Genomic DNA, 14,278 nt, shown 5'->3' on the forward strand with positions numbered 1-14,278 from the left:
TTGTCTAGCAACTGCAATGACAATCTGGATAGATTTTGCTGTAGTCATGACACTGATCTTTATGATACACAGTCCACTGAATGTAAAGGGATAGTTCATCCAATTATGACCATTCTGTCCTCATAACTTAATCCTCATGTTGTTCCAAACCTGTATGACTTTCTTCTGTGAAACACAAAAGGAGATGTTAGGTAGAATGTTCAATATATGTTCCATTCTCATCTATCTACTATCCCTTTTACACTGTCCTTTCTCTATTTTTGGAAGTCACACCTATTTTAGTTAGCTGAGACTCAGCTTTACAAAAAGTTGTCTGAATTGTTGTTAGATCCCTGTATAGTATTTCGAATGACAGTGTAACATAAAAAAGTCATTGATATAATGGGATGAAGCAAAGAATTTAAATGTGCCATGGATTTTGTTGATGAATGAAAATTGCTTGCTTTTTTGTGCCCCGTTAACTTTATTACAATTACACAAGCACGGCACAGGCAACATCTTTTCTTCGGGGCACTGTTTGCCCTTTTAATGAAATTCATCAAAGACTTTAAAGAAAGTGTTTTTTAATGAGGAGAGTGGAGAAATATCGATCGTTTCGGGGGACAGTTGACCAATCATGCTCCCCTCTTTTCCCCCAGTAATTAGAGGAGTGTCATAGCACTCAATTAGTAGGTCCAGCTAATAACGTGTTTAATGCTGTGCTCTCTCTCCCCCAGGGATTTGGAGACAGCACTCATTATGCTGATCACTTGAGTGACAGTCGATCAGTGTCCCATGAAGGATTGTCCCCAACACCTTTTATGAGCTCCAGCATAATGGGTGAGTATCCAAGGTGATTGTCACCCATTCTCTCTCTCTTTCACACCTGTCTTTCTGTCATCAGTCCATTTAGCAATGTGTGGAAAACAGTTCTTTCCGAAGACAGTCACCACAGGAAGTGCGAGAGATGGCTGGGTATATATACTGTATATTTAAGTTGGGCACAGTAATTTTGTCACTTAAAAATAAAAATAAAACCCTGAGTAATCGATTACATAAAATTTATAAATTAAGTTCAACATTTAAACCTGTTTCTCTTATGAAAAAAATGTACAACAACATCAAGATTCAAACATGACAATACATTTGCACATAGACACATTCCAGGTCTTCTGAAGTGATACAGTTATTTTCAAATAATGACAGATTTTTTTTGGGTGAACTATAGGCCTACCTTTAAAAATGTCATGCACCTACAGTGCCAACCAATGCTTTGAGTTATGGCAAGATTAAGGTAAGAGAAGCGTATTCACTGTTGCCCATTGCAGGTAAAGGAATAAAGGAAAATCCAAGTAGTGTTTTTACTCGTCAAATATCTAAAGCTGAATGAGGACTCGATTAATCGATTACTCATGCACATTCCTAGTATATATACTGTAAATATACAGTACTGGTACTTTGGTACAAAGTCTACATTAATACAGAAACATCGTTGCCAGCTTTTTGAGGATAAACCCAATACCAGAGGGCTGTATGATTTTATGATTTTTATGCTTTTTGAACAGCGTTTGCACCTCAAGGCAAGTCCTTGCAGTTTTAATGCAAACGAATAGACATGCCGTTGTCTGTTATGTCTTTCATATTAACCAAATAACAATTTTAACAGGAATAAGAGAAAACCTCTCTCTTAATTGAAATTCTCTGTCCTTTATTCTTTATAAATTAAGTAAGAAATACTTAAAGGTGCATACCATTGTTTGAATTTAAATGGTTAATATTTATATAAATATTTAGCCTTTTCAATAGAGAATGTATTCATCTGTGGTGTCCAAATTTATACTAAAAATCTTAAAATGTAGCTGGTATTTATATCCACTTCTTAAATTTTGATAAACTTTTTAACATATATATGAGTATATTATTTATATATACTTTTGTCCTCAGTTTCTGGATCTTCCTGTGGTGTGACAGTCTTCAGGAGTTGACCCTCCCCCAGGGTGGAAGTCACGCCATCAGTACAGTTTTCCATCACAAAAGACTGTCTTCTAGCTATCAGAAAAGCCACCGGCTACTTCCAGTGGCACAATGCATTTTTAAAGAGGAGAGATAGAAGGGAAAGGATAGAGGGAAAGGATAGAGGGAAAGGATAGAGGGAGAGAGAGAGAGAGAGAGAGAGAGAGAGAGAGAGAGAGAGAGATGACAAGGAGGTAGTGGTAGTGAAACAAACAGATGGACCAAAGATCAATTTACACACACAAACCCCCTCAGTCACGGGCTCTCTCTCAGAGAGGTGTGTGAAACTCTACTGAACTTGCTCCACTTCCTCTTTTGCTTCCAAAAATGTTTGAAATCATTTTGCAGTGCAGATTCTGAAAATTGCACACACTTATTTAATTTGTGTATTTAGTTTATTTGTGAAGTGATTGTGGTGTTTTTAATATAATAGTGCTATTTTCTTTTTTTTAATGCAGGGCACAAAATATTTATTTGTCTATTTATTTTTTGTTCTGACTAAGAGGTGATCTAGCCTTTACATTTTTACATTTATTATTTTATACACATTCGTTTTAGAGAGATGGTGATGATGATTAGAAAATCATCAGCAGCATTTTGTTAGATATTTATCAGGCTAAGTGGCTTGATTGGAGTCACAATGGGGTATTTATGCCTTGATTGTGATTGATGGATGATGTTAGATCTAAGGCTTCTGTGTGTGCAGCTATTGTGATGTGCATGCACATGACAGCTTTATGGGCCGCTGAACTACAGCTCTTTGTAGCATCACCCTGGAGACCGGTTGCCATGTAAGGTGGCAAGTTTACGGATGGTTGCTCCTGCACGTAGCCCATCGAAAAAAAATGTTATCTCTCTACCAATTGATCTATGAATGTTTGTGCGTGCTCAAGGTGGGAAGGATGTTTGGGTTTCCTCTGTCTTGTTGAGGCAGCACTTATTATGCCATAAGTAGCAAAATATGGAAATGATCTGGAACAATGATGTGTCAGGGAATTAGACAATCTGATTGTGCTGCTAAATTGCCTGAGCTATCTTGCTGGGATTGGATGAGGAGACCAAGTCTTATCAAATTGAATTTCAGCAGTAATATCTGGGATTTACATGGAATTACCCATTCCAGAGCAACCTCATTAAATCATGTCTGAAAGGTTATTACTCACCAATGAAAAAGGCAGAGCTCCAATGCGAATGTAATACAATTAACTATTACCATCACACAAATGGCAGGGAACCCTGGCTCATGAGCTACTCGTGGGTTTATTTGACCCATTTTCTTTCTGCGTGTGCCGTTTAAAAACAGAGCCATGGTAATCTAAGTGGATTATCTCCAAATCCTGGTGGTCTGCAGTTTCTCGAAGGAAATAGAAATCTGAGGCAGTCACTTGTTTTCTTACTTGGTCAAACTGTTTGTGGCTGCTGAAACCTTCACAAATCTCACTTTATTTCAGACACACCAATATAATTTTTTACCAGACCATGTTTGCGAAATTTGCTTGCAAACATAGATCCGATAATGCACCAAGCAGATTTACACAGGAGCTGCTTTGTGATCTTGTTTGTATAGGATATAAATATCTTTTATTTTTAGATTTTGTAAAAAAAAAAACATTATCCCATTAAACAGTCTAATTTGAATGCTTCATTCAGTAGTCTTCAATATGCATGCTGGGGCTGCCTGCATTGACCTGGTTCCATCCCCTCTGGAAGTGAAGTATGACATGTTGAGAGCAGCTTGGGGTTTCCTGGGGTCAGCTATTGTGCATGATAATGGACTTGTTACAGTTTATAGTGTTAGGCAGATGGCTGGTAATGACTGTTTTTTGACATAACATTTTAATTACAGTAACTGCTGCTTGTTCTGAATAATGGAGATACATTTTAAAGGTCACACTGTGTTCAGTGGCGTTTGTAATGGATTTGTTAGAGCTTATGTATAACTGAATATTACGGAGTGCTACATATTAGAAGTGATTATTAAAAAAGGCGGAATGTAATGCATATCCACTGCCTCTGCTGTGCATAACATTTTTCGGGGTTAAATGTGAATAGTAAGATATATCACTTTGTTGCATTATCTTACTGTATGGTGCATTTACACCCCAGAGATAGGTATGTGTGAATGTGTTTTTACTGCGTGCAGTATGCAGGGATTTCTGCATGAACAAAGCCCGTGAGAGTACTGGGTGTCTGTGTCAGTGTTGGCCCAGGGGTCGGAGGTCACACAGTCTACAGCACACGTGCCGGTGTCCTGTTCCAATCCTCTTACCCAGCATCCTCCTAGCTTCCCTCTCTGCACGTGGCGCTCACACTGTGACTGCTAAAATCGTCCAGCGCTGTACACAATCTTCACTCTGATGACCTCAAAACATGCATGCTCACATATAGGCCTTGGCAATATATTTAATATTCACTGTATATTTGTGATGATTTTGCAGAAGATCTCATATAAAGCAACGTTTTTAATATAGTAATGGTTTTAACGGGCTTTTAATATATGCCTTTAGACTAATTTGGCAAGCCTTTCTTGGCTTACAAATATGTTTAATAATCTCTGTTCAAAACTTCAGTAGCATTGGTGCTGTATAATTAATTTCTGTGAATCTGTTTAAACTGTCCATTTCATTTGTGTATTTAAAATTCTGATTCAACTATTTGGTATTTAAAATATTTTAGTACTAGTATGTAGGTCAATATTGCTGTTTATTCTTATTTATGATTATATTGGTGCATATAAATATATTAAACATTTTGAATCTAAGGTTATTGGCAGCAGTGGCAGTTTGTTCAAACTGTTGGTTCCTCTGATTTAAAAAAATTATCTTATGCAATTTCAGAGCTAATGCATAATAGTCAAGATATATATTGAATATCGTTAAAAGGCTGAAACATATTATGATTTTTTTGCTATACCGTCCAGCTGTAATCACAAATCTTGTCCACTAAAAATGCAGTTCTGCATAACAGACTATTTCTATTCCATTTTCAGAAGCCTAAACAGATTTTATACATAATTTGTGTACCATTTAACCCTGTAACGAATCTGAAATAACATTGACATTGATCAGCCAACCATAGCGTGCAGCCCGTGTAATTTTAAAGTATGCTTGTGCATGTGTGCATTTTCGTGTATGTGTGCACCAAATCTCATGGGTGTCTGCTCGTAATGTGAGGCTGAAGCATGTTGCATAATGATGACTGTATGTCGAAGTTTTAAGCAATATTTAATAAGGCTTAATGCAGCTTTAGATTAAGGAGAAATCTGCATGCACATTGAGAATCCTGTTTCTTCAGCGCAGCCAGTATTTACTGGTCAAAAAGATTACATCACAAAAGACAAATTAGTTTAATACTTTGTTGGCATTCCAAACTCCATGGGTAACAGTTGGCACAGAGTGAGCTTGCTTGGCTGTTGACATGATGAAACAGGTTACAGCTAGACACGGTACATGAGTTTTGAATTGAATGTTTGGGGAAATAAATCTAACGTGAAACTTAACGTTGAGGAGCTCATGGGGAAGCTTGTGATTTGCATTAGATGGGAATAATGTGTATGCATAAACAGGAAGCTGTGTTTCCTGTTTATTCCTGAGTACTCTTTAGGGGTCACACTCCTTTGCAGTGAACTTCTTTCCTGAAATCACTTCTTTAAATTGTCATTAGCAGGCCCATACGGAATCTATGCCGGCAGAATTTATGCAGAAGCGAAACGCTTGTCATTTGCAAAGTTCTGCACATCCTATGCCATTTGAATCTTTGTTTATTAAATATTTTGATGAATATCATAATGCTTTCAGCTACCAGTATATACTTGGTATTCTCAGTTCCGTTTAACATTATTTACTGTGTTTAAATTCATTCAACAGAATGGATTTTGCCACAAAATAGCCTAAATTACACAGACTGTGATCCCTCTTTTCCACCTTATTTGGCAGCGTAAATCTAGCAAACCTCTTTTATTATTAGTGTACATTCATAGCATTATTCTTTGTTATATTACCATGTCATTCATTAAAAAAGGACACCACCACTGTGCTGTTGTTTCAAATGGTTTCAGTTATGGAAGAAGTGACTGTAAATTTGGTAAATTTCTCTCTTATGACTGCTGTAAGCCACCGTTTTCTATTTTTGTCTCCTTTTGGTAAGTCGTGGAAACCTAATGGTGTTTCTTTTTGCTTTTGCTGTTGGTGCAAATGAGAACACAAAATTAACATTTGCTGTGCTCTCCATTCACCTCTATGGGATTTTGCCCCACTGTAGTTAACTTCTGCGTTCCAAACTCCGAATTCATAAATCTATAGTCTGTAGATTCTATCTGGGTCTGTCATCAATTTACCCTTGTTAATGATCAGTGACATTTCATAAAGATCTCACTATGACTCATACCAGTCAACGTCCTCCTGCTAGTCCAACATTCATCTTCAGCATTTGTCTGGATTGTCTGATTGGTTTTTGACATTTGACTTCTCTCGCTCACTGCTGAGATGAAAGTTGGAGTGAAGATTTGAGAGGGCCTCTGATGAAATCAGTGAAGTTACCATCTCATTGAGGAATTCTGAATTTATATATTCAATCACATTGATTGCTCAGCATCAAAGACAACAAGAGAGAGGGTGAGATTACAAGGACAAATTCTCTTTTTGCATTTCTGTTCTTCTGAAGCCATTTATGCAAAATTACAGCTGGTTTAGATTAGTTGATTTTATTTAATTATCTTGAGCTTGTGTGTGTGTGTGTGTGTGATTGTCACTCGCCAGTGTTTCAATCCACGTGCCTGTCTGTATTTTTAACAATGCTGACTGGCTTGTGGACGCTCTCACATTCCTGTGGCCTGCCACACATCCTCTCTGTTCTATTAAATATAATCTGCATATTATTAGTTGCATCAACACACACACACACGCACAGCCCTGCTCAGTATTGCAGTGATTCAGTAGGACTTTGATTTCTTCTGCTGTGTCCAGCCCTTCTGTACATGTCTTTATTTAGCTGTGTTAGTCAGAGCTGATCTCAAAAGACTTGTCTAGTGATGTGCCAGTATTACACATTCCACCAGCACCTGTGTGATATCTCCTGCTAGATGAAATCTATTTGTAGGCCTAATATAACCCAGAAGCTTGCGAACCTTGGGGAATTAGAAGGTTCTCCAACCTTCCCCTAGGTCATACCTTCGTTCCCATCTCTTCCCCAGGGAGAAAGATCACACTTGGTCTGCCACCTCTCAACCTAATGGCACCTAAATGCTTCTCTCGCAGGAGTGCTGTATAAATACGTCAATAGGTATTGTTGAAGAAGTGCTGCTGTTGAGAGTTCTGACCTTGTCAGAAGGTGTTGTTGTTGTGCATCGCAAAGATGTAGCCTTAGCAACAGAAAGCAAGGGTGAAAGATGTTATTTCAGATTGTCAGACTGCTTTATACTGGGTAAAGAATGATAGATCAGCAAGGACAATTATTTGTCAACTGATATTTTAAAATGTTTGAAGGAGTAGGACCATCTTTGATGAAACTCAGGAAAATGAGGCACGTGTGGTATAAAGCTCCTAGGTCCCATCTGTTTTTCCACAACTAATGTTGTATTTAGTTTGTTCTTGTTACGAATTTTTTAATGTTTTGTCTGCAAAATCATCTAAAAACACTTCAAACTTCAGTACAGCCTATTAAAGAGACTGTTTGTCTATCCTTCACAGCCTCGTTATTCCCGACAAAAAACAAAGATGGCGCTGCTGTGAATAAGGCTACTGGCTTCTAGAAATAGCAGATGGCATTACTTGAAAGAACAGTGCAAAAGTGATGTGTAAAATTTAACATTTTGTGTGATATTTTACTCTGTTATTTGCTAAAATATGGAAATGTACAGAGTGATATGTAATTATTATAGATTATTTGTACAGATATTAAACTTGTCAATGCCACAACTTGTCAGTTTAAGCAATCACCACTGATACATAGGTATACATTCATATCAGTATTTTATCAGTCATTGATAACCATTGGCTATTGAAAAACCAATGTCAGTCGACCATGTTTTTATACCCACACCAAGGGAGTTGTAGCAGAGATAAAATTTGGTTTGGTTTGATGAGTCAAGGCCAAAAATTTAATCCTTTCAAAACTACATCAACTTTTTTTTTCTGCAAAGGGTTAGTTGTGTTTAAAGCAATAGCTCTTAGTATCCATTCAAATAGATCTATTTCCTTTAGGAGAATTATACATTATGTACATTGCTCTATATAATGGAGTTTTGATTGTATGCTAGGAATAGCGTTTTGTTTTTGTATGTCACGAAGGTGGTTTGCAGTCATTTAATCTCTCTCAGTGCGCTTACTGTTGTGTGCAAAATAATTGTGGAACGGCACACTAATTTCTGAAATTTGCATCCCTACTTTCCGCCTGCAGTGTGAGTGGTGTTAGTGTGGAACTCCTGTGCATGCCACGCTGCTAAATGAATTCTAGATGCATAAGAGAATTGTTCTCATCTGTTTCTCATCTCCTTTTGATGAAACCTAATTGCTTTCCAGGAAATGAAATTATGCAGTCATTTAGTGACAATGCAAAGTGTGCAGAGCATTTTGTAGCCCAGGATTTTTTTTTTCTGTACACAGAGTGCCACAACGATGCCAAGATGCATCTCACTACGCTTTTGTTCAGCCGAGGGAGGAAGACGCGATTTGTCCCAGGCTTCTCTCTACGTGTCTCTATCTGCATTTTGTTGATTTTTTTTTTTTTTTTTTGCCTTTTAATTAGTCCTTAAGGCTGAACTTGGAGCTGTACATTGTGCAGTGGCTCCCTGGTGTGTAGCGGTAGAAGCAGTTTTGTGTGTGTGGGGCCTCTGGCGCTCTGATTGTGACCAGGTGCTGCTCAGGTGCATGATCCCGTAGAGCGGCTGCACAGCACAGCACAGCAGGGCCGCAGGTGCAGCAGAGTATGCATGCTCTTTTTTTTCTCTGTCTGCATTTCTCTTTACCTCCTCCATATATATATAATATATATACACCTCCATTTTATCCACCTTCTGCCTCTTCTTTCTCTTTTTTTTACTAATGCACTCTTCTCAATCCTATCTCTCTTCCACCTATTCCTCTTGCTCTCTCTTTTTCTCTCTCCACCTGTTACGTCATTATGACTCTCCCACTGTGTTCACACACGTTTTCACCCTGACAATCCCCCTTTACTGCTGAACAAAAGTGTTTTTCTTAAAGGAATAGACCAAATTTCTTATTCACTGATTATCTTCCCCTCCAGTGAGTAGATCATTGGGTCAAGGAGTTGAACTCAAGAACCAGATCAGTCTGATTTGTGAATGAATAATTCACATCTGTTTTGTAAACCAGATCAAGTGATCCATTGAGTGTGTTTACATGCACACAAATACGCTAATAATTACCACACAAAAATATTCTGACAATGTAAGAAAACTGTTTACATGAGATTTTCAATCATCTGGCTGTCCTCTGATTTTGACATTGAAACATAAAGAGGCATGCACACACCAGGGACGTGGGTAGCTCAGTGAGTATTGACGCTGAAAACCACCCCTGGAGTCGTGAGTTTGAATCCAGGGTGCTGAGTTACTCCAGCCAGGTCTCCTAAGCAACCGATTTGAGGGTAGAGTCACATGTGCTAACCTCCTCCTGGTCACTATTAGGGGTTCTCGTTCTCAAAGGGGCACGTGGTAAGTTGTGCGTGGATCGTGAATAGTAGCATGAGCCTCCACATGCTGCGAGTCTCCGCGGTGTCATGCACAGCAAGCCACGTGATAAGATGCGCAAATTGACTATCTCGGAATTGGAGGCAACTGAGACTCCTCTGCCACCCGGATTGAGGTGAGTAACCGTCCCACCATGAGGACCTACTAAGTAGTGGAAATTGGGCATTCCAAATAGGTAGAAAAGAGGCTAAAAAAAAGAAAAAAAGGGTACTTGCGCACATTGGATAAGCCAATAAGAACACCATAAAGGGTGTTTACATTCAACGTGAATTCGGGATATTGAGCAAAAATCGATCGGTGAATAAGCACTAAAATTTGGTCTTCCTTGCACAAAGAGCATATTGTATGGCTCCTGAAGACTTTGTAGTATAGTTCATTAATCGTATGGACTACTTTTATTAAACTTATGATACATACTTTAATAAGTGTATTCTTATAATATTAAACTATATGCCAGTGATGCCAAAACCAGGGGCCACAGGCCAAAGTTGGCCCATGATGACCTTTGATTTGGCCCACCTTTCCATATATGACAAGGAAAAGCTTTTCTAAAAATATGTCATTGTCGCAGCTCTTCATTCCATTAGTTAAAGGTGCTGTATGAAACTTTTTCATGGAAAATTATGCAAAACAATTTTCTACTTCCTTCGAGATATTAATGTCCTGAGATATCTCACCGGTCTTTGTGACAGCTTAAGACTTCGTAAACAGAAAACAAAAATGTGTCCATGGACCGCAGACATTGATGCTTTTCACCTGTCAATGATTTTGCTCATTCTAATAGTGTTGTATTTGAAACAGATCATTGAGGCTATGATTCTTAATATTGGTCATTTGAGGGTGCTTGTTCCCCATTCTGATGGTTGATGTGATCATACACTGAAGCTGTATCTGCATGATATAATGCACTGCAGTGCTGCCACACGATTGGATGATTAGGTAACTGCATGGATGATTGTTGGTATCAGATGGGCTGGTTTGAGTATTTCTGTAACTGCTGATCTCCTGGGATTTTCACGCACAACAGTTACTACAATATACATAGAATGGTGACAAAAACAAAAAACATCCAGTGAACGGCTGTTCTGTGGACAGAAATGCCTTGTTGATGAGAGGTCAACAGAGAATGGCCAGACTGGTTTGAACTGACAAAGTGTAACTCAGATAACTGCTCTGTACAATTGTGGTGAGAAGAATAGCATCTCTATCAGAATGCTATTCTGAGATGCGAGTCGGTGCTGTTTTGGTAGCACGAGGGGGACCTACACAATATTAGGCAGGTGGTTTTATGTTGTGGCTGATCGGTTTATACTTTATATACTTTTGAGTCACCAATTAGATCTGATTGTTGTGGTTGTACAAAATGAACAGTGGTTGTACAAAAATACAGTGCCTTGCCAAAGTCTTTTGAACTTTAAAAATCTCTTAATCATTGTATTGATTTGCAAATCTTGCATTGAAAATCAGTTTTGTTTTTAACAAAACTTTTAAATTCATTATTTCAATGTCAGATTCAGTCTCTCTTCAGGAAGTCTAAGCATTGTTTAAGGGTTTGGGTACTGTATGTGACAGTAGAACAGTAAGAACTCTCCCCACTCGCACAGGAGTGTTTAAGATGCTGGAAGTAATGTGCAGACACTGGCTCAGAGGAGAAATCTGTAGTGGTGTGGGAGTCTGGTGGCACTTGTGTGATGTGTAGTGGATGTAGCTGGTCATTATGGAGAGCTCCAGGGTGTGCTTATCTGTTACTGCACTCAACCAAGCGTGAAGAGCCGAAGACGGCCTGAAAGGCCACAAATCCCTCTCCTTTGCTTCTTTGCCCACCCTCCCTTCCTTCCATCCATGCATCTATCCATCCACCTGTCATACACCCTTAACCCGGCTTCCCCAGGCCTGGGCCCCAGCGTGGAGGGGGTGAGATGAGCAGGCAGGCAGGCCAGCCAGCTGCAGAGATCAGCTGGGGCCTGGTGTGCTCATGTCTGCAGGGCCAGCAAAGCTCAGAGTAGTGTGGGGGAGGGTCGACAGAGCTGATATGGCTCTGCTGATAGAGAAGTCCTGGAAGCTTGTTGTCACAGGCCACTGTGGGTGACCGAAATTAGTGCCTGAGCTAATCTGTCTACAATGCGTCTGTGAAATCGCTAGAGTGCTGTTATCAAATTCACAAGCAAGAAATCACAACAGCGGAAACTATTCATACCATACTGAAGGCTTGGCACAGAAACATACTCACCGCAAGTGCGCGACACTGACACAACAGTGCCCGCCCACTTTTTTAACCGTTTTGGGTCAGGAGGTGTGTAATTGGAGTGGGCTGTCACTGCTGGGCTCATTGGATGTACTTTGTTGGCCATGATTTTCAACATTTTAAAACAGGATTTTTGAAGTTGAAATAAACTGATGGCTTCAACAGAAGCATATACCATTGATTACCGACTGCAGAGCTCACAGTAGGTCTGTATCTAAAGGTTTGCAAGTTGCCGTTAAAAATCAATTCACAATGGAGTTATCTTCAAATGTCTGAGAACATTTTGCAGTAGATAACTATAAATATTTCAACATTTTAATTAATTTTAACTGGGCAAGTAAACCGTGGCTTATTTTTTAAATAAATCTTATAATACTAAACGACACCTGAGAACGTGCGTCCATGTGCAGCACATTTTGATTTACTCAATATCCCGAGCAGCATTTTGATGACTGTATCATTAGCTGGGACTATTTAACCCGATCCCATTATATGGATAACGAAGCCTGAACAACACAACACCCAATTCTGCCATCAGTCTACTACATGCATGACTCTTGGCTCTCTTTCTTTCTCTATGCTTTCTTTATGCTTTCCTTAATTCAAGTTCCCCTCCATCTATCTCACATCTGCATATCCCTCTATTCTCATTGACTCCACCCATTTTCCTTCCTTGTATAGCCCTCCTTTCTTTAACCCCCTGTTTTGCACTCATCTATTGCCATTTTTAATCTCTCTGTATACTGTCTGTATCCTTCATTGCTATGATTGTGTTACGTACATGTAATATTGTCAAAGAAAAACAGTGACTGAAAAAGGTGTCAGTAATACATATAATAATAAGAGTACACAATAAAAAGTAAAAAGCAATAAGCCTGGAGAGGCCTTTGGGTTCAGTGATTTTACCACAGGTAATTGATGTGCTTAAGTAAGATGCTGAGCATGGTGCACCGTCAAGTTACTTATTGCTTTTATAAAACGGCAGCAATAGCAAAAAACTGCGTTCCAAATAGCATAAATTATGCCTTCACAGGACATTTTGAAGTAAAACAATAATGATGGCCACACTGTAGGATCGTTACAAGAGAATTTTCAATAATTCAATTGACTTAAAAAGTTAGTTCAGAATGACCATTTTATTACATCTTTCAGCACTCCAACAGTGGAAGGTATAGTCTATGACGGGAATAGGGATTATCACTTCTGAATGGAACATTCTGATTATGTTAAGTAAATGTTATAGTCCAGACAAAGCAGTGCAAACCTCTCTTAAAACAATACAGACATTGGCATTACAGACCCAAAGAAATGTGCTAAGGTGCAGTAACATCACCGGCTGCGAGCCACCACAACGCTATAAGGTTGAAATTTTCATGCAAAATACAGGACATTTAGCATTTTGAGCGCTTCAATATAGGACAGGGGTCCTCTTCAAGAGTCTCGATGTTCAACCATTTTATGCTTCAATTCGGGACACATTATGGGATATTTTTCTACCTGCTAAAATACAGGATAATAGGCGTCCTATATGGGAGAAAATACGGGCCGTCTGGCAAAAACTGGACAGTTGTAAACCCTTGCAGCAATAATATCCATATGCCACATCTCCTGTTTTTAAGCCGTTTTCTCTTAAGAATCTGTTCATATCTTCATGAAAAACATGAACTGTTAAACTCTCATGTATGGTTAACATACGCAAGTTTACATTGTTACTATGACAACAAATATGGATGTGCTAGCAGAAGTGACTGCAGTATGAACAGATAAAAAATCACATTTGTCCACATATTACCTGCAATTTGAACAGTCAGTCTACAAAATGGGATTTGAGGAAAATATTCAAAGAATATTCAATAAGAAGTGACATTTATTATTGATAATTTTTGTAATAAACAATTCTTTCAAGTAATAATAGTTCATTAATTTAACTGTAGGTAGTTTGCAGGTTCCAAGCAACGTAGCAACTTTATGGCACATTAATATACAGTAGAATGTGTGGTCACTGGTGTGCATTTATAGTCTTTTTACAAGGGCTTTGAATGTGGCTCATCCAATCAGAATTTAGAGTCAGAAGTGTCTTATTTATGTTGAAATTGTAAAAGAAACATTCAGCAAGAGAATTGTGTAAAACCCAGACACCATGTCAGGAGTACTAGGGTATTTACCAGCAGTTCTGTACAAATATATTTGCTTTTTTTCTTAGTATTTTGTGAATGGTTCTTTCACATGAAATACATTTTCCTTTATCTATTTTGATATCTCTGCAGCAGAGGTATTTAGAGGCAATGTGCCCTCTGGAATATGTTCTCCCCTGCAGTCTTTCACATGTAGGA

At 38.6% G+C, this 14,278-nt stretch overlaps 1 protein-coding gene across 7 annotated transcripts in view; it reads left to right on the forward strand.

Annotated features, from left to right (window-relative positions):
• Window positions 1-14,278, forward strand: part of LOC127644239 (transcription factor 12-like) — a 145,267-nt gene that overhangs the window by 44,001 nt on the left and 86,988 nt on the right. For all 7 annotated transcript variants that reach the window (XM_052127322.1, XM_052127352.1, XM_052127336.1 and 4 more), the window contains one exon: window positions 717-819. In XM_052127322.1, the coding sequence (XP_051983282.1) occupies window positions 717-819 (103 nt within the window). The remainder of the gene's footprint in view (window positions 1-716; window positions 820-14,278) is intronic.

This window comes from Xyrauchen texanus, chromosome 1 (assembly GCF_025860055.1).
Source record: "Xyrauchen texanus isolate HMW12.3.18 chromosome 1, RBS_HiC_50CHRs, whole genome shotgun sequence".
Classification (NCBI taxonomy): Eukaryota; Metazoa; Chordata; class Actinopteri; order Cypriniformes; family Catostomidae; genus Xyrauchen; species Xyrauchen texanus.